This window comes from Mesoplodon mirus, assembly GCF_964341445.2.
Source record: "Mesoplodon mirus genome assembly, chromosome: 5".
Classification (NCBI taxonomy): Eukaryota; Metazoa; Chordata; class Mammalia; order Artiodactyla; family Ziphiidae; genus Mesoplodon; species Mesoplodon mirus.
This window is the reverse complement of record NC_138980.1, coordinates 30,262,902-30,284,477: the sequence shown is the minus strand read 5'-3', so window position 1 is coordinate 30,284,477 and position 21,576 is coordinate 30,262,902. Positions and strand designations below refer to the sequence as shown.

Here is a 21,576-nt window from a genome sequence, read left to right as displayed (position 1 = left end):
AAGATGGACTTAATTGATATTTATAGGACATTCCATCCAAAAACAACAGAATATACTTTTTTCTCAAGTGCTCATGGAACATGATAGGATAGATCATATCTTGGGTCACAAATCAAGCCTTGGTAAATTTAAGAAAATTGAAATTGTATCAAGTATCTTTTCCGACCACAATGCTATAAGACTAGATATCAATTACAGGAAAAGATCTGTAAAAAAATACAAACACATGGAGGCTAAACAATACACTACTTAATAACACAGTGATCACTGAAGAAGTCAAAGAGGAAATCAAAAAATACCTAGAAACAAATGACAATGGAGACACGACAACCCAAAACCTATGGGATGCAGCAAAAGCAGTTCTAAGAGGGAAGTTTATAGCAACACAATCCTACCTTAAGAAACAGAAAACATCTCAAATAAACAACCGAATCTTGCACCTAAAGCAATTAGAGAAAGAAGAACAAAAAACCCCCAAAGTTAGCAGAAGGAAAGAAATCATAAAGATCAGATCAAAAATAAATGAAAAAGAAATGAAGGAAACGATAGCAAAGATCCATAAAACTAAAAGCTGGTTCTTTGAGAAGATAAACAAAATTGATAAAGCATTAGCCAGACTCACCAAGAAAAAAAGGGAGAAGACTCAAATCAATAGAATTAGAAATGAAAAAGGAGAAGTAACAACTGACAGTGCAGAAATACAAAAGATCATGAGAGATTACTACAAGCAACTCTATGCCAATAAAATGGACAACCTGGAAGAAATGGACAAATTCTCAGAAATGCACAACCTGCCAAGACTGAATCAGGGAGAAATAGAAAATATGAACAGACCAATCACAAGCATGGAAATTGAAACTGTGATTAAAATCTTCCAACAAACAAAAGCCCAGGACCAGATGGCTTCACAGAGGAATTCTATCAAACATTTAGAGAAGAGCTAACAATGATCCTTCTCAAACTCTTTCAGAATACAGCAGAGGGAGGGACACTCCCAAACTCATTCTACAAGGCCACCATCACCCTGATACCAAAACCAGACAAGGATATCACAAAGAAAGAAAAGTACAGGCCAATATCACTGTTGAACATAGATGTAAAAATCCTCAACAAAATACTAGCAAACAGAATCCAACAGCACATTAAAAGGATCATACACCATGATCAAGTGGGGTTTATTCCAGGAATGCAAGGATTCTTCAATATATGCAAATCAATCAACATGATAAACCATATTAACAAACTGAAGGAGAAAAACCATATGATCATCTCAATAGATGCAGAGAAAGCTTTCGACAAAATTCAACACCTATTTATGATAAAAACCCTGCAGAAAGTAGGCATAGAGGGAACTTTCCTCAATATAGTAAAGGGCATATATGACAAATCCACAGCCAACATCGTCCTCAATGGTGAAAAACTGAAAGCACTTCCACTAAGATCAGGAACAAGACAAGGTTGCCCACACTCACCACTCTTATTCAACATAGTTTTAGAAGTTTTAGCCACAGCGATCAGAGAAGAAAAGGAAATAAAAGGAATCCAAATCAGAAAAGAAGAAGTAAAGCTGTCACTGTTTGCAGATGACATGATACTATACATAGAGAATCCTAAAGATGCTACCAGAAAACTACTAGAGCTAAACAATGAGTTTGGTAAAGTAGCAGGATACAAAATTAATGCACAGAAATCTCTGGCATTCCTGTACACTAATGATGAAAAATCTGAAAGTGAAATCAAGAAAATACTCCCATTTACCACTGCAACAAAAAGAATAAAATATCTAGGAATAAACCTACCTAAGGAGACAAAAGACCTGTATGCAGAAAATTATAAGACACTGATGAATGAAATTAAAGATGATACAAATAGATGGAGATATATACCATGTTGTTGGATTGGAAGAATCAACATTGTGAAAATGACTCTTCTACCCAAAGCAATCTACAGATTAAATGCAATCCCTATCAAACTACCACTGGCATTTCTCACAGAACTAGAACAAAAAATTTCACAATTGGTATGGAAACACAAAAGACCCCGAATAGCCAAAGCAATCTTGAGAAAGAAAAACGGAGCTGGAGGAATCAGGCTCCCTAACTTCAGACTATACTACAAAGCTACAGTAATCAAGACAGTATGGTACTGACCCAAAAACAGAAATATAGATCAATGGAACAGGATAGAAAGCCCAGAGATAAACCCACGCACATATGGTCACCTTATCTTTGATAAAGGAGGCAGGAATGTACAGTGGAGAAAGGACAGCCTCTTCAATAATTGGTGCTGGGAAAACTAGACAGGTACATGTCAAAGTATGAGATTAAAACACTCCCTAACACCATACACTAAAATAAGCTCAAAATAGATTAAAGACCTAAATGTAGGGCCAGAAACTATCAAACTCTTAGAGGAAAACATAGGCAGAACACTCTATGACATAAATCACAGCAAGATCCTTTTTGACCCACCTCCTAGAGAAATGGAAATAAAGACAAAAATAAACACATGGGACCTAATGAAACTTCAAAGCTTTTGCACAGCAAAGGAAACCATAAACAAGACCAAAAGACAACCCTCAGAATGGGAGAAAATATTTGCAAATGAAGCAACTGACAAAGGATTAATCTCCAAAATTTACAAGCAGCTCATGCAGCTCAATAACAAAAAAACAAACAACCCAATCCAAAAATGGGCAGAAGACCTAAATAGACATTTCTCCAAAGAAGATATACAGACTGCCAACAAACACATGAAAGAATACTCAACATCATTAATCACTAGAGAAATGCAAGTCAAAACTACAATGAGATATCATCTCACACCAGTCATAATGGCCATCATCAAAACATCTAGAAACAATAAATGCTGGAGAGGGTGTGGAGAAAAGGGAACACTCTTGCACTGCTGGTGGGAATGTAAATTGGTACAGCCACTATGGAGAACAGTATGGAGTTTCCTTAAAAAACTACAAATAGAACTACCATATGACCCAGCAATCCCACTACTGGGCATATACCCTGAGAAAACCATAATTCAAAAAGAGTCATAGGGGCTTCCCTGGTGGCGCAGTGGTTGAGAGTCCACCTGCTGGTGCAGGGGACACAGGTTCATGCCCCGGTCTGGGAGGATCCCACATGCCACGGAGCGGCTGGGCCCGTGGGCCATGGCCGTTGGGCCTGCGCATTCGGAGCCTGTGCTCTGCAACGGGAGAGGCCACAGCGGTGAGAGGCCCGCGTACCGCAAAAAAAAAAAAAAAAAAAAAAAAGCGTCATATACCAAAATGTTCACTGAAGCTCTATTTACAATAGCCAGGAGATGGAAGCAACCTAAGTGTCTATCATCAGATGAATGGATAAAGAAGATGTGGCACATATATACAATGGAATATTACTCAGCCATAAAAAGAAGCAAAATTGGGTTATTTGTTGTGAGGTGGATGGACCTAGAGTCTGTCATACAGAGTGAAGTAAGTCAGAAAGAGAAAGACAAATACCATATGCTAACACATATATAATGGAATATAAGAAAAAAAATGTCATGAAGTACCTAGCGGTAAGACGGGAATAAAGACACAGACCTACTAGAGAATGGACTTGAGGATATGGGGAGGGGGAAGGGTAAGCTGTGACAAAGTGAGAGAGTGGCATGGACATATATACACTACCAAATGTAAAATAGATAGCTAGTGGGAAGCAGCCGCATGGCACAGGGAGATCAGCTCGGTGCTTTGTGACCACCTGGATGGGTGGGATAGGGAGGGTGGGAGGGAGGGAGACGCAAGAGGGAGGAGATATGGGAATATATGTATATGTATAACTGATTCACTTTGTTATAAAACAGAAACTAACACACCATTGTAAAGCAATTATACTCCAATAAAGATGTTACGAAAAAAGAAATTAAATGTAAAGTTGTGAGAGAAAAAAAAACAATAAAAAAAATAAAAATAAAGTGACAGGGAAAACAAAACAAAACAAAACCAAAAAAAAAGAGAATGGCAGAGAATGAACTGGCACCCAGTCATGGCCAAGTCATTGAACTAACCCAGGATCTGCAGGCTGACTTCCAGGATTCTCAGTTTATGCAAGATAATTCAATGACTGTACTGTTTAAGGAATCACACTTGGGGATTTTGGTACTGACCATCAAAAGACTTACTGACCACGACTTTCCTCTACATTATCTTATTTGCTCATCAGTACACAGGTAGTTGCGACCATCGTATTAGGGAAGAGGAAGCTGGAGCTCAGGAAGTTAAAGAGGTTAGATGCCAGGTCTAGTAAATAGTGGGACTGAAACCCCATTTATCATCTACCCCTCTCTGCCTGCTGGTATAAATTCATTCAGCTTTCAGATCCCCGAACTTCAGGAGCGATGTCGCAAATCTTCAAAGCTAATGTGTAAAAGTCCAATTCAACAATTCCAAAATATATCTGTGAAAGGAATGTCCCAACAGTTGGCTCATTCTAAACATGCTGCTATTATTATAAAGCTCTCCTAAACTTTTGCAAAAAAAACAAGAAAAAAAAAGAGTGGAGAGATAAAGTGAGCATGCCAGGAAGTAACTATAAACTTCTTTGGGGCTTCCCTGGTGGCGCAGTGGTTGAGAGTCCGCCTGCCGATGCAGGGGACACGGGTTCGTGCCCCGGTCAGGAAAGATCCCACATGCCACGGAGCGGCTGGGCCCGTGAGCCATGGCTGCTGAGCCTGCGCGTCCGGAGCCTGTGCTCCGCAATGGGAGAGGCCACAACAGTGAGAGGCCCGCGTACCGAAAAAAAAAAAAAAAAAAAAAAAAAAAAAACTTCTTTGGTTTGGGAGCCAGGAAATGTCAAGGAAACAAATGTAGCTATGATTTATACTCCATCTCCAGTTGTGCCATGGGATTCAAAAATTGGCATTTTTATTAAAGCATACACCTTAGAGCAGTCCTGATAAGTGAAAAGCTGCCACAGAGGCCAAAAAAAGCTACATTTGATTCTGGGTTTTATGGTAACTTAACCAATATATATAGTTGATGGTAGGGAAGGAAAGGGCTTGAATTTTACCCTGAGTCTCTGGGTTTTTCTTGTTTTCAAACTGATTGGTCTGGAGAATGGAAGACCAACAGCCAACAATAAATCCATTGTAAGCTGAAAATAGTTTCCTCTGAATACAACTAAATATTTCTTTAATTCTTGCATTAAAATTTTTGCTGTAGTATAGCAGCTATTTTATTTACTCTAAAATTTAAGCTTTTGTAATACTGTAACTATAGGTATAACTAATGGGGGGGTTGATTACCAAGGCAAGCTCTTTAAAGCACTTTAAAAGCATAATATCATATGCTTGTTTTGCATTTATATTTTTGGGTCGTACTGAAGATACTATTGTTAATGACTCTTGCTCAAAAATCTTGCTTTTATTTTCTGAAAACCATTTCTTTATTTTGTACCATGGGAAGGGTCTTTAATAATGATGAGTTATCATGAATATCCCTTTTTTGTAGCTTCTATATCTACATTATCAGGCACATCAGCCAGTCCCAAAGAAGTTATTTCACAGTTCTGTTCCCAAGGGAACAAAGACAGTGGGTCCCATATTAACAGTGGCTTCTGTTGGCTTATTGTTTCCTTATTTTTTCTGACATTAAAGTTGTGTATGTTTGGTAAGGATTTCTATTCTCTGAAAACAAGCTTGTTGGTAAAAGGACAAGCTGCAGGCATCCTCACATACACAACTACTTCAGCACAGGCTGAAAGGATGCTTCACTGAGAACAAATTAGAACTGAAAAACATGTTCAAGTACAAAGGTTCTTTCTTTAAGAGATTTTCAGTTCATTATTTATTTGTCCTTCATATCGAAGAGTTTTTCTAAATTATCTTCACATCTATTTAAACCCAATTACCAACTCCCACTATGCACCTCCCATGAGTCCCCTCATCTCAGCCAGGGACTCTCAGGATCACTGGCCAGGCCATGTACATTTCCCATCCAGTGACATTTGTAAGAAGAATGGCTAGGAGCAGGAACAGACTGGTGCCCTGGGAAACAGATGCCTTTTCAGAGGGACACTCAAACAGCCAGAAGCTGAACCCCAACTGCATTCATAGTGTGGCATCTCAGATGCTCCAAGTAGAGACTCCTCAACACCAACTTTGGTTAGCTAGTAGCACGAAGTGTTAAGATGTGTCCTATGCTAATGGTACAGCCTGCAGAATGGTATAGCAAGTGGAAATCCCAGGATTTCAAATTTTCCCTTCCCCTCACTAATGAAGAGGAAAGAAGGGGGGGGGGAGGGTGGTATGGAGAGAGAGAGAGAAACAGTGAGGAGAGAGAGAAACAGAGAGGGAGAGAGAGAAACAGAGAGGGAGAGAGAGGGGGAATACTCTGCCCAGTAACTCCTTGGAAGCAGGATGAAGCCTCCTATGATCTGCATAGTTCAGGACTTGAAAATCTCAGCAGTGGCTGCTTTCCTAGGACTCCCCTCCCTATTAGAATGGACACAGTTTGAAAGTTCCTTCTAAAAGGTTTTACTGCGATTTCTGATTTACTCAATCAAAGCTTGCAGTTTATTTTTTATTAAGTAAAAGGGCCCCCCCATTCGAAAGAACAGCCACAGTTAAAGCACTAACAGGTAGAAAATTTACTGGCCCTCCATAAATCAATTCAACATCCTTGTCTCTAAGGATTTGCCAAAAGGTAATGGGCTGCAATTATGAAAACATCACCAGGAGTTGCCAGCAGGGCTCCAGAGAGATTTCTAAAGTCTGCAGGCACTTTCAAGAGGAACATAGGAAATCATTTCATGAAGCAGCAATTTTGCCCAAAACCACATTAGAAGAGATGTGATACTGGCTTCAATTAAAGTGACTAAGAAATAGGTATGGTGAACACAAAGGCATGGTACAGTCTTCTCCCATTCACCTTAAAGAATCCAAATTAACTCAAAAATGGATACACAGCTACAGTAATAAAGATCACAGCTGGGCACAGCTCAGGGGAAATGGTAGTAACAGCCCTGCCCATCCTCTCCTCTACCTTGAAACACTGTGGTGCTATTCATACTACAGTTGAGGATGCCCCTTTGGGGAGTATGCTTGCGACCTTGGGGTAGCTGCCTTTCCTAGGAAGAAGAGGATGGCTCAGGCAAGGGAGGCCAGCACAAACAGGGGCACTCTGGCCAGTCTACCACCACTGTTCTATGGGGAGGTGCCCTGCTGGAGGTTTTGATCAGCATGATGGGTGAGAGATTTGAAGTCCCAAATGTGGCTCCTGCTTTGAAGACACATAGCAGCAACCTTAACAGAAGTGTCCGAGAGTCTCATATGATGCTTCCAGCAAGGAAACTCAGCATCTGCTGTGTCCACAATGCCCAGGTGGCATCGCCTAGGTGGCGTCGACCGAATCCAGAGTCTATTTTCTGGCCCGGACTGTTTTTTATTCCCCTCACCCTGCCAAGCTGATGTTGGCACCCCCTCAGGTCTGGGTTGCCCTGGGTGAGCGCTGAGCCCAAGCAACCCCAAGCACAGCACAGCATCTCCAAGATGGAGCTGATCTGAAACACTTTCCTGAGGGGCCGTAGGGCGCACAGGGCAGGCTGGATTGACCATGTCCCTCCAAGGGCCCCGGCCAGATTCTGACTGAGGTTTCCTGCCACCAGGAAACCTCCGGTCTGCTAGGGGCCCCACACCTCTGCAGGTATATCAGCGTTGGGAACAGTAGCTGCTACCAGTGACAGAAGTCACCACACACTTCCCGCAAGAGCTTCTTCATTATCCCGGCACAGGTAGGAAGGCAGGCCCTTAATGCAGGCGGGAAGCCACCGGTCCGAGCGCACACACCCGTGGAGATTCGCCCCCAGATCAGTTATTTCAAAGCCCGCAGTCTTTCCTCTTGCTCCCCCTGCTCGTCCCCGAAACAGCCCTTCTAGGTTGTTTTTCACGTAGGCCGACCCTGAGGCTGGAGCGGGAACAGCAGGACCCCTCGGCCGCCAGCACCCCAGCCTCCCTCCCCACCCCACCCCACCCCCGACCCCGCGCAGGCTGCTCGGACGGACTCGGGCGCTCACGGCTGGCCGGCGGCCGCTCCGCACCGCGACGGCTCCCGGCGCACGGACACTCGCAGCCCCGCGCTCGGCGACTTACCTCGCGCAGCAGGCGCTCCAGTTGCGGCTCGGCCCAGGCGACCAGGGTGTCCGGCGACCCCGCGCGCCACAGCAGCTCCCGCTCTTCCTCGAGCGCCGCCACCCGGCCCTGCAGCGCGGCAGCCTGGACGCCCAGCAGCAGGCAGGCGACCGCCGAGCCGGCGGAGAGCAGCAGGCACAGCGCGCTCACCGCCCAGGCCCCGGCTGCCGTCGCGGGGTGCCCCGCGCCGCCGCCGCCCGTCCGGCAGCCCTTCCGCGCGTCGCCGCCGGCGCCCTGGCCTGGACTCATGGTGTGCTCGTCGCGGGTGGACTCTCAGAGGGGACGGTGCACAGAGCCGGGGTCGCTGGCTGAGCGTTCTGGAGAGCCTGAGGCACGAGGTCGGCCCGGCGCGGGGCTTGGCCTCCGGGCAGCAGCGGACCGCGGCGCACGCCCCCTTCCCTGCCGCCAGCTCCTCCACAGCGGCCACTTTGGGCAGTTTCCTCTATGCAAATAGACCCTGCCAGAAAAGGAGCCGGGACCCACCCAGGGGAGGAGCGGCCAGGCCGGCACCGCGCGGCGAGGGGGCGGGGGCGGAAACGGAGCTGGCTCCTCGGAGCCCCACAGCACATACCTGGCTGACCCCGCGCGCAGCACGCACCTCCGCCCTCACCTGGACGCCGGGCTGCACCCACTCCCGCGCATGTACCTCTGCGACTCCGCAGCCCGAGTTCCAGCTGCGATCCCAAGAGGTCTGTGGTGCACCCAGAGACTCAGAGCGCCTTCTGCAGCCTACCGCTGGCTGCGGCATCATTCATTTGTTGGGAAAATTCCCCTCGACTTGTGAATTAACCTGACACTTTGAAGTGTCAGAAGTTTTGAAGTACGAAACTTCAAACCCTGTGGAAAACTTAGTGAATTCTTTCTAGATGGTGCCCTAGCGCCGCTTGGTGGTGGAAAGCGACCTCTTGTGCATTCATACTTACAGACGCAGTCAGGGTCGGGATTGAGCCTAGTGGAAGGATGCCTCTTAGAATATTTAATACTCTCACCATTTATTATGTGCCAGACATGCGGTGCTGGAAACAAATTGTAAGACCTTGTTCCTGACCTAGAGAGGTCTTTCATTTGAGAAAATATAGGCTTTAACAAATGCAAGATAGGGGAAAAGAACTCCAACTTTTGATGAGCTGATGGCTTAATTCTGTAGTGGAAACACAACTTGGCCAAAAATAATCATCTAGTATGCACCACATTTAACCTATACTGCGATTCTGATGCAAATGTACACCCCAGGGGTAAAGTAGGAAAGCCTGAATGAGAATCAAATGGCCGGTACAGTCTTTTTCAAGAAAGGGGGGCAAGGCTGGAAGTCAAGCACATTCTCTGCTGGCTCAGATTCCTACCAGGCATATTGTATCCTAAAATGGGTCCCACATAACTCTCCCACTAACTCCAGTAATAATCAAATAAAAACAACAGACTTGCTTGGACCTTTGTAATTTGGGCAAATCCACAGCCGTTTTTGAAAACAAGACCTGTTATATCTTCCCACTCTCTGGGTATCTTTGGATTTATTAGCGTCTTTGGATAGATTACTTATCACTTAATGCTGTTGAGGACCTTCAGCTGACATATTCCTCCTTAACTCCTGAATTTGGAGGGGAAAGTTACCTCCAAGATTGGAATAAAACAAATGGTTGGCATCTCACCTCTGCAACTTTGTAACTGTGACCTTAGGTAACTTGGGGTCACAGTTAAGTGGTTATACAGAGATAGGTCTTGCTAAGATCTAGCGTATGCCCAATAAATTGTCTGAAAAGTACTTGCTCAGCAAACTGGATTGTCTTCTTTGAAAAGAGGCCAACACCATGTTACAAGTGGGCACATCATTCTTGCTACAAACACATAGGCAAATTGCCCATCACCTGCATGTATTGTTCACCATATTCCAGAAGCTTCTGTGTATTAAACAAGCCAAGCTCCTTGGTCTCTTTGGCCTCTGCCCTTGCCTACAGCCTCACTATCTGGAATATCCTGCTCTCAGATCTTTGAGCAAGCTCCTCCTTCAGGTCAAGGTCCTCAGGTCCTTAAACCTCACTATCTCCAAAAGACCTACCCAGACTGTCCAATCTAAGGAGGCTTCACTCGCAGTCCTCAGAAGGATTACTCAGGAAGATCATTTATCACTGTTTGAAGTTACCTTTTTATTAACAAGACAAAGTTATCCATTTGTCTTGTTCACCCCTGTTTTCTCAAAGAGCAGTACAGGATCTGGCAAATATTTGTCAAGTGAATTAAGGAAAGGCGAAAATATGTTTACTGTCTACAGCTTAATTTAAAAGACAAGGCAGAAAATACTCTATTTTGTAAGCTGGGGTCCTGGAAGGAACAGATGGCATCCTCAGACTGAAGACAGTCTGATTGTAGAGACTGTCTACATGGAGGGGCAGATAAAGGGAAGCCAACAGGGGATGTTGAAGAAGCACTCTGGAGTATAAACAGTGGGAGGCCATTACCATCTCTAGCTACAGGGGGGAGAAGAAGGAACTGTGTGGGAACCCTGTGAATGCTCGGAGCTAAACAAAGGTCAGCTCAACAGGAGCTGTGGCCTTTGGTCAAGGGATACCACCTCTGCAAAACCATGGCTTGGAAGGTAAGGAGCTGGGGGATAATCTCTCTCTCCTCTTACTCTCTGATCTGCTGGGCCTCCCACTGACCAAACCTACAGGGCAAGGGAGCCCAGATGATGCAATGCAAAGAGGTCAGCCTCCTAAGGGCAGAGAGCTGAGTCAGAGTGGTGGAGAGCAGATCTGGGGGCTGGGCAGGAATCCACTGCATTCCCTAACATGTATATAGATTACCAAGGTCAATCTAGCTACTGCTGCCTCTGAAATGGCTAACCTGTCAGCGATAGGCACTAGTCCTCAGGGAAACCAACTGGCTACTTGGTGGCAAATCAACTACTTTGGACTCCCTTCATCCCAGGAGGGCCAGCAATTTGTCCCTCACAGGGGTGGATAGCTATACTAGGTATGGGCTTGTCTTCCCTGTTTGCAGAGCCTCAGGCAGCACCACTATCCATACAGATTCCCCATTCCACAGGTGTGGAGTCCTATATAACAGAGCATCTGACCAGGGAACCCACTTTACAGCAGAGGAAGAGGGGGAGTGAGCCCATGACCATGGAATCCACTGGTTGTATTACATCCTGCACCAGCCAGAAGCAGCCAGCCTCACAGAACACTGGAACTGCCTTTTGAAGGCACAGGTGAAGCACCAACTCAGAGTATTCAGAGACAATATGCTAAAAGACTGCAGTGCCATCTTTCAGGATGTGGAATACGCATTAAATGAGGGACCTCGGGCTTCCCTCATGGTGCAGTGGTTGAGAGTCTGCCTGCCGATGCAGGGGACATGGGTTCGTGCCCCGCTCTGGGAAGATCCCACATGCCGCAGAGTGGCTGGGCCCCTGAGCAATGGCTGCTGAGCCTGCGCGTCCGGAGCCTGTGCTCCACAATGGGAGAGGCCACAACAGTGAGAGGCCCGCGTACCGCAAAAAAAAGAAAGAAAAAAAAAAGAGGGACCTCTACATGACACTTTTTTCCAATAATGCATGGGTCCAGGAACCACGGGGTAGAAGCAAGAGTAGCTCCACTCACCATCACGTCCCGTGACTCACTGGGGGATTTTGTGCTTGCTGTCCTCACAAAGCTGAGCCCTGCAGGATTGGAGGTCCTACTTCTCAAGAGTGTTACACTTGCAAGGGCACACAGCAAGGGTCCATTCAACTACAAGCTATGGCTGCCCCCCAGGGCACTTTGAACCCTGTGTCCAGGGACCTGAAGTCTAAGAGTCACCATTTTGGCAGGAGTAACTGACCCTCAACAGTAGGGAGAGGAGGCTGCTTTTATACAGTGGGGACAGGGAGGAATATGCCAGGCACCGTCTGGCACTCCTTTGCCCATCCTAACTGTAAATAGCAAGTGCAGAAACCCAGCCTGATGTTTCTCAAGGGCTCAGACTCTTCAGAATAAAAGGGCATTATAAAATATTTTATTAAAAAGGGATTACTTGGGTCAGATAGGGTTGATAACCACTGTATAAGATTATAAATAATGTTGATAATGAAGAGGTTCAGATATATTCAAAATGCTCTGGTTAAGAAGGCAGGGGTACTTAAACATTTTTAAAAAATTTCCAACAAAAATGGTTCAAATTAAGCTTTAAGTCTTAAAAGGATAAGTTTCAATTCCATGAGGAAATTGTTACTTAGAAAAGGCAGTATGATATTGTGGAAAAAGCATCAGGTATTGATGTATAATGCCTAGATTCCAGTTGTGGTTCCACTAATAGCTCACAGCTACTTACTATTTCAGACCCCCAGTTTTCTAGTTTGCAAAATGGATATACCAACAGGGACTAGACTTACTCAATCTGAAACTAGAAAACTAAACAAACTATATGAAACGGCAGTTTTCAAGATACTGGACATCAGGCAACGAGGGACAGTGACCCTTGGGAGATGGTGGAAAAATGAAGTGAGCCCAAGGATTGTCCCACCTTACTCTATGGAGAGATGTTTTCAGGCCACAGTGCAGGAAGGGGGACCCAGGCAGAGCCACCCTAAGGTGAAGGAGCTGCAAGTCCAAAGAAGGTGAGGCAGTTAGAATTTGCAGGGTAGAGGACTGGAGAGCAGAGCTGCACACAGAAAGAGAACTCTCTGCCTGAGATCATCACATTTGTGAGGAAACTACTGGGGCCAGGACAGAACCACTCAAAAGGATGAGACTCTAATTAGAGGGGAAGCAATCCCCACAGCCCACAGGCCAGGGAGAGCTCTTCTTCCCACCAGCCAGCATGGAAAATCTTATAATTCAGAGGGCATTGGGTAGAGTACTCAAAAGATTTTGCATCAATAGTGGGCATAAACTAGCCCTAGACTAAATGCTGCTCTGGTCCTGCCTGATAAAGCTTAAACCCCAAACCTGAAAAGATCAAAATGATTCAAGTAATTTAATCATGTTCCATAATAAAGCTCAAGTGAATATAAAAATACCCAATAACCAACAAGGTAAAACAAAAAGCCAAAATTACCAGGCACACAAAACAGCAAGAAAATATGACCCATGATAGGAGAAAAAGCAATCAATCAAAACCACCTCAGAAATCAAAGAGATGATAGCATTAGCAGATAAGGATATTAAAGGTTATACCTGTATTCTATATGTTCAAGGAACTAAGAGGAGAGACTGAACATGTTAAGTAGAAACAAAAGATTTTTGTTAAAAGATCTAATCTAGAGGCTAAAATGACAATGTTGAGATGAAAATTAAACTGTATGGGATTAAAGGTAGGTTAGACACAGCAGGAGATTAACAAAGTTGCAGTAGATGGGACTTCCCTGGTGGCTCAGTGACTAAGAATCCACCTGCCAATGAAGGGGACACAGGTTCAAGCCCTAGTCCGGGAAGATTCCACATGCCATGGAGCAACTAAACCCGTGCATCACAACTACTGAGCCTGCGCTCTAGAGCCCGTGAGCCACAACTACTGAAGCCCGTGCACCTAGAGCCCATGCTCTGCAACAAGAGAAGCCACCACAATGAGAAGCCCACGCACTGCAATGAAGAGTAGCCCCCGCTCACGGCAAATAGAGAAAGCCCGTGCACAGCAATGGAGAACCAACACAGCCAAATAAATAAATAAATAAAATTTTAAAAAAGGAAAATATAGCAGTAGAAACTATCTAAAATGAAACAGAAGGAAAAAGCTTGAAAAAAAATGAAAAAAAAGAACATTTATTATCACTTTAAAAGATAATAGATGGCTTAAGGCAAAAATAACAATGTACTGCAGGATTTTAACATATGGCTAAGTAAAATGTATGGCAAAATGGTATAAAGCCCAGGAGGGGGAAATGGTAGTTTACTGTTACAAGATTCTTTTACTGTATGTGACATAGTATAATGTCAATTACAAGCATACTGTGATAAGGATGTATACTACAAACTCTAAAGCACATGCTAAACACACACACACACACACACACACACACACACACACACACGGTTTAGCTAATAAACCAGATAATAAAGTAGAATTATGAAAAATACTCAGTTCAAAATAAAGCAGAAAAAGGAAAATGGGAAGAAATGGGAAAAATAAAAAATAGGAAGATGGTAATCTAAACCCAAAAATATCAAAAATCCCATTAAATATAAATGGTCTAAACACAATTAACAGGCAAAGATTGTGGCACATATATACAATGGAATATTACTTAGCCATAAAAAGAAACGAAATTGAGTTATTTGTAGTGAGGTGGATGGACCTAGAGTCTGTCATACAGAGTGAAGTAAGTCAGAAGGAGAAAACAAATACCATATGCTAACACATATATATGGAATCTAAAGAAAAATAAAAAATGGTCATGAAGAACCTATGGGCAAGATGGGAAAAAGATGCAGACCTACTAGAGAATGGACTTGAGGACACGGGAGGGGGAAGGGTAAGCTGGGACAGAGTGAGAGAGTGGCATGGACATATATACACTACCAAACGTAAAATAGATAGCTAGTGGGAAGCAGCCGCATAGCACAGGGAGATCAGATCAGTGCTTTGTGACCACCTAGTGGGTGGGATAGGGAGGTTGGGAGGGAGGGAGATGCAAGAGGGAAGAGATATGGGGACATATGTATATGTATAACTGATTCACTTTGTTATACAGCAGAAACTAACACACCATTGTAAAGCAATTATACTCCAATAAAGATGTCTTTAAAAAAAGATTGTCAGATTAGATAAAAATGCAAGACCCAAATATATACTTCCTACATAAAACACTTCATAGATAAATAAATAAATAAATGGATGGAAAAAAGATGTACCATGGTAACATACAAATGGAAATAGTATCTATTTGTGCTCATTTCATATGGTTCCTATAGGACTAAAACCAAAAGGATAGGAAGATCATTTATAGACTATAGAATACTGTATAAATCAAGAATATAGGGTATAAATCAAGAAATGGTGAAAATAACAGCTACTTTATATAAATTACCTTATTTAATCCTCACAACCACTCTTGGGAAGTTAGGTATTAGTATTTCAACTCATAGATGAGACTACAGAGAATACCTAATTTGTCTATCTATACAGGGAATCCCAGGGTCTAAATTCAATCTGACTCTACAGGCAAGCATTGTCACACAAGTCATATTGTTCTCATGGGTGCAATTATTGTGAGGACACACAACATAACTTAAATGTTCCTAAAAATAATTTGAAAAAATATTAAAAAAATAATAGCAAGATCTTTAAAAATTAAACTCCTCTATTAATGACATACTCTAATCATTTAGGCCTGTTATTATCAATCATTCTCAAAACTGTACCTACCCATGTTGCCTTTAGTTAAGAGTAAATCCAGCAGCGTTTAAAAGCACTGGGTTTTTTTAAAAAAGGTATCTAAATTGGAAGGGAAGAGGGAAAACTGTCATTATATGCAGATGACAATGATACTCTATATAGAAAACCATAAAGACTCCACACAAATGTTATTAGAACTGATAAATGAATTCAGCAAGGTAGCAGGATATAAGATTAACATACAGAAACCTGTTGCACTTCTTTACAGTAATAATGACATATCAGAAAGAGTAAGTAAAAAACCAATTCATTTTATAATCACATCAAAAACAAAAAACAAAAAACCTAGGAATAAAACTGACCAAGGAGGTGAAAAACGTATTTGCTGAGAACTGTGAAACATTGATAAAAGAAACTGAAGATGACTCAAAGAAATGGAAAGATATCCCATGTTCTCAAAGTGGAAGAATTAATATTGTTCAAATGTCCATACTACCCAAACCAATCTACAGATTTAATGCGAGCCCTATCAAATTACCCATGACAGTTTTCACAGAATTAGAATAAATAATCCTACAATTTATACAGAACCACAAAAGACCCAGATTTGCCAAAGCAATCCTGAGGAAAAAGAACAAAGCTGGAGGCATAACCCTCCCAGAATTCAGACAATACTACAAAAGCTACAGTAATCCAAACAGTGTGGTATGGGCACAAAAAAAGACATGGATCAATGGAACAGAATACAGAGCCCAGAAATAAACCCACCCACTTATGGTCAATTAATCTTCGACAAAGGAGGCAAGAATATACAATGGAGAAAAGGCAGTCTCTTCAGCAAGTGGTGTTGGGAAAGCTGGACAGTCAGCTGCATGTAAATCAATGAAGTTAGAACACTCCCTCACACTATACAAAAAAATAAACTCAAAATAGCTTAAAGACTTAAATATAAGACATGACACCATAAAACTCCTACAAGAGAACATAGGCAAAACATTCTCTGACATAAATCATAGCAATGTTTTCTTAGGACAGCCTCCCAAGGCAAAAGAAATAAAAGCAAAAATAAACAAATGGGACCTAATCAAACTTATAAGCTTTTGCACAGCAAAGGAAACCATAAACAAAACAAAACTACAACCTATGGACTAGGAGAAAATATTTGCAAATGATGTGACCAACAAGGGCTTAATTTTCAAAATATACAAACAGCTCATACAACTCAATAACAAAAAACCCAACTACCCAATCAAAAAATGGACCTAAATAGACATTTCTCCAAAGAAGACATCCAGATGGCCAACAGGCACACAAAAAGATGCTCAGCATTGCTAATTATTGGAGAAACGCAAATCAAAACTACTGAGGTATCACCTCCACCAGTCAGAATTGCCATCATCAAAAAGTTTACAAAAAATAAATGCTGGAGAGGGTGTGGAGAAAAGGGAACCCTCCTACCCGTTGGTGGGAACATAATTTGGTGCAACCACTATGGAAATCAGCATGGAGGTTTCTCAAAAAACTAAAATAGAACTACCATATGATCCAGCAATCCCACTCCTGGGCATATACCCAGAAAAGATGAAAATGAATTCTAATTGGAAAGGATACATGCACCCCAATGTTCATAGCATCACTATTTACAATAGCCAAGACATGGAAGCAACCAAAGTGTCCATCGACAGATGAGTGGATACACACACACACACACAAATATTACTCAGCCATGAAAAAGGAATGAAAAATGGCATTTGCAGCAACATGGATGGACTTAGAGGTTATCATACTAAATGAATACGTCAAAGAAAAATATCATGATATCACTTATATGTGGAATCTAAAAAGATGATACAAATGAACTTATGTACAAAACAGAAATAGACTCACAGACATAGAAAATAAATGGTTACCAAAGGGGAAGTGGGGTAGGGATAAATTAGGAGTTTGGGATTAACAGATACACACTACTATATATAAAATAAATGACAAGGACCTACTGTATAGCACTGCGAACTATATTCAATATCTTGTAATAACCTATAATGGAAAAGAATCTGAAAAGGAATATATATATACACACATATATATGTATATATATTACTGAATCACTTTGCTGTATACTTGAAACTAATACTTCAATAAAAATAAAATTCAAAGCTCATGATAAAAAAAAGCACTTTTTTTTTTAAGTTAAAAAAACCTTAATTTTCATTTATATTTGTAATGGGAAACATTTTAAGTCACTGGGAGGAGGGGGTGCATGGGAACTCCTCCAAATCTACAATTAATCTTTAATCTCATTACATGTAACTGCTGTTGATAGTATCTAAAGAACTAGACCTATGAGGTGTCTGCTCCTTTGGGATATTTAGGATTTAGGATTAAATATCCCAAAGGGACAACAAATTGTCCCTTTACAATTAAATCTATGCTAAAGTCTTTTAATTATATATAACTTCTCCCCAGAATTGCAACATGTAAAAACAAACTAAAACCAGGAAAGGAGTGAATATAAGAAAATATATCTGAATAGTTGACCATTCTTGATTGGTTAAAAAAAGAAAAATTCTTTGAAAATTCTTTGAAAATTCTATTCCCCCTTCCAGTTTCAGTGAAATGTCACAATAAAAACTGCTATGATAGGGAGTCAAAACTAGAATTCTTGGGCTTCCCTGGTGGCGCAGTGGTTGAGAGTCCGCCTGTCGATGCAGGGGACGCGGGTTTGTGCCCCAGTCCAGGAAGATGCCACATGCCGCGGAGCGGCTAGGCCCGTGAGCCATGGCCGCTGAGCCTGTGCGTCCGGAGCCTGTGCTCTGCAACGGGAGAGGCCACAACAGTGAGAGGCCCGCGTACCGCAAAAAAAAAAAGTAGAATTCTTGATAGTTTTGTAATTCCTGGTGCCCTAAAGAGGAACAACCAACATTACTGGGAAAATTAAAAAAACATGAAGTCACCTGGGTTAAAGCATTTATAGAAAGCAAAGTAACTGCTATTTACTAGGGGTTAAAGCATTTATAGAAAACAAAGTACATAACTGCTATTTACTAGTGGGTCAACTAAAAGCCAGGTAATCTGCTAGATTAAAAAAATTTTTAAATTTTTGGCTGCGTTGGGTCTTTGTTGCTGAGCGCGGGCTTTCTCTAGTTGTGGTGCATGGGCTTCTCACTGTTGTGGCTTCTCTTGTTGCAGAGCACGGGCTCTAGGTGCATGGGCTTCAGTAGCTGCAGTGTGTGGGCTCAGTAGTTGTGGCGCACGGGCTTAGTTGCTCCGTGGCATGTGGGATTTTCCCGGACCAGGGATTGAAACTGTGTCCCCTGCATTGACTATTAGATAACAGATATTATCCCTCAGTAATTCCAAGTAAGGAAGTACAGTTACTTTAAAGTAACTTACTCCTCCAAACACAGAGAAGACCTAGGACTAAAGTTGAAACCATGCTGGTAAGAAGTCTGAGCTCTTTTAATTCATTGAACTGCTACCCCAAAGAATTAACAGACAGGTAAGAAATGAACAAAAAGGGTCGGGATGCTTCTTTATATTTCAATTTCAATCTACAGGTTTGACTAGATCCAAATTCAATGTTTTTGTTTTAAAGGCAGTGATACCCCACAGGTGCTGTGTATTTCCTATTGCATCACCTCAGACGCATATCAACACATCTATCTGGTTGCCAACCTGAGGTTCAGCCTGATCCCTTCATTATAAAGTTCTCCATCAGTTTTCCCCCTCATGGTTTTAGCATCCACTGATGATTGGTGCCCAAATATATTATTTCACAAAGAGTAGCAACACAGTATATTTCTAACATCCCTTCTGTATTTATCAGAAGGAATACTATAAAAAAACTTCGTTAACTATCAGTTTACAGGATAAGTGGGGACTAGAGGAAAGGACACCACTCCAATGAAATATTGAATATGGGAAATTCTCTAAAGACAAATGACCAAGTTTCAATTAGCAAAGAAATAAAAAGAGGAGAAAAAAAGGCACATAGTGATTAAGAGATCTGAGACAAATTAGCTATGTGTGGACCCTGACTCGGTACTGATTCAAACTAACTTAAAATAACTCTTTAGACAATCATGAAACTTTATAGACCCTACCAGATAAGGAATTATTTTGTTAGGTGTGATACTCGCATTAGAAACTCATGGTAAAAGATATACAGTACAGAAATATGGATGAAATGGTAAATGACATTTGTACTTAAATGCAACAAGAAAATAAGTTGGGGAACTGATGAAACAAAATTTGCAAAATGCTTTTGATTTTTTAAGCTGGGCTATATATATTTAGAGGTTCATTATTCAACTTTTGCATTTTATTTTAAAAAATCACTGACATAAAACTGTCCGCAAAGGCTAGACTGGTCAAGGAGTTGTAAAGCCAACCTGACTTAAAACTTTACCTTCCCTCTATGAAAATATGGAAAAAATAAAACCAATTAACCAACTAATTGATCATTTGATCAATTAGTTGATCATTTGATCAACTCTTTTAAGAATTAAAATTGCTTCTACCTATTTATTTGCAAACGTGCAATCTACTAAGCCAACAATTACTGACGCTATTAATACTGTTAATGACTCATGAATTCTTCTGTTCTATTTGAAAAGGTTGCCTTTTTTTGTTGTTGGCTGCTTGGCATGTGGGATCTTAGTTCCCTGACCAGTGATTGAACCAGTGCCCCCTGCAGTGGAAGCAGAGTCCTAACCACTGGACCACTAGGGAATTCCCTGAAAATGCAGCTTGTTAAACGAAGTACTAGATGTTCAAATTTACAAATTTTTTAAAACTTATTTATTTTTGGCTGTGTTGGGTCTTCATTGCTGCGTGCAGGCTTTCTCTAGTTGCGGTGAGTGGGGGCTACTCTTCGTTGTGGTGCGCAGGCTTCTTATTGCGGTGGCTTCTCTTGTGGAGCACAGGCTCTAGGCATGCGGTCTTCAGTACTTGCAGCACATGGGCATGCGGTCTTCAGTACTTGCAGCACATGGGCTCAGTAGTTGTGGCTCTCGGGCTCTAGAGCTCAGGCTCAGCAGTTGTGGCACACCAACTTAGGTGCTTCACATCATGTGGGATCTTCCCGGACCGGGGCTCGAACCTGCGTCATCTGCATTGGCAGGTGGATTCTTAACCACTGCACCACCCTGGAAGTCCCTGGATGTTTAAATTTAAAATACCTTACTTGCACCAAATTTTGTGGGAATCAGAAATTTCAAACTGGAAATGAGTTAAAAAGCCAGGCCACTAACTGACAAAGTGTTTCTTCATTCCAGGATGTCAAGGTAAGTTTAAATATAGGTTATCTGCCTATCTACTTAAAACAGAGTATATTTTCAAATTATCATACCATTTTAACCATTTTGATGGTTGAAGCTATGTATCAACTACTAAAGAAAAACGTGAGAAAACTGGAATCCAAGTAATTAAACTATTAGCCATTACATTCATTTCATCCCATTTCACAGAACCATGAACAAGAATCAAACTGAAGTTTTTAACTCAGTAAGGTGTATTATCACAAGAAGGCACAATGCTAGAATCTAGGATACCTGAGTTTAAGTCACAATTCAGCCGCAATTATTAGGAGTCGTGGCTGAGTCATTTCTAATTTCTCTAGCATCAAGCCCTTCAAGATTATTCAGAGGAATAGTTTTCAGTTGTACGAACTACAAAACTCCACTGGGTATTTTTCTACTGTCAACTGTATAAGTCAATTTTATTCATCCACTCCAAAAATTTTGATGAATGCATGGATGAGAACACCTGAGCAAATAAGCAGTAGCAGAAAACACTGGAAATAACCTATTTAGCTGCACTTTTAAAACTAGGTGTGACGTCAATGGAATTTCTAGAAATAGTAAACTATGAGACATCAAATCATGAGGGAAAATACCCAGTTACAAACGATCCATATTTATACACTGGCCATTCTAAACCTTTCCTGTTAGTGCTGAAGCTCCCAACACTGTCAAATAAAAACCTGGTGCTTTCAGAAATTGAGTCCAGAAGTACAAGGAAAAAGGCAAGTAAGAGTAGGAACCTGAGAGTTCACAGAAGATGGGAAGGAAGGTTAGCAGGAGACACTCATATGATACC

General features: G+C 41.9%; 1 protein-coding gene across 1 annotated transcript in view; it reads right to left on the bottom strand.

Moving 5' to 3' along the window:
* COL23A1 (collagen type XXIII alpha 1 chain) overlaps window positions 1–8,455 on the bottom strand; it is a 358,005-nt gene extending 349,550 nt beyond the window's left edge. The window contains exon 1 of the mRNA XM_082622686.1: window positions 8,128–8,455. Within this exon, the coding sequence (XP_082478812.1) occupies window positions 8,128–8,415 (288 nt within the window). The 5' untranslated portion in view covers window positions 8,416–8,455. The remainder of the gene's footprint in view (window positions 1–8,127) is intronic.
* Window positions 8,456–21,576: the final 13,121 nt, after the last annotated feature.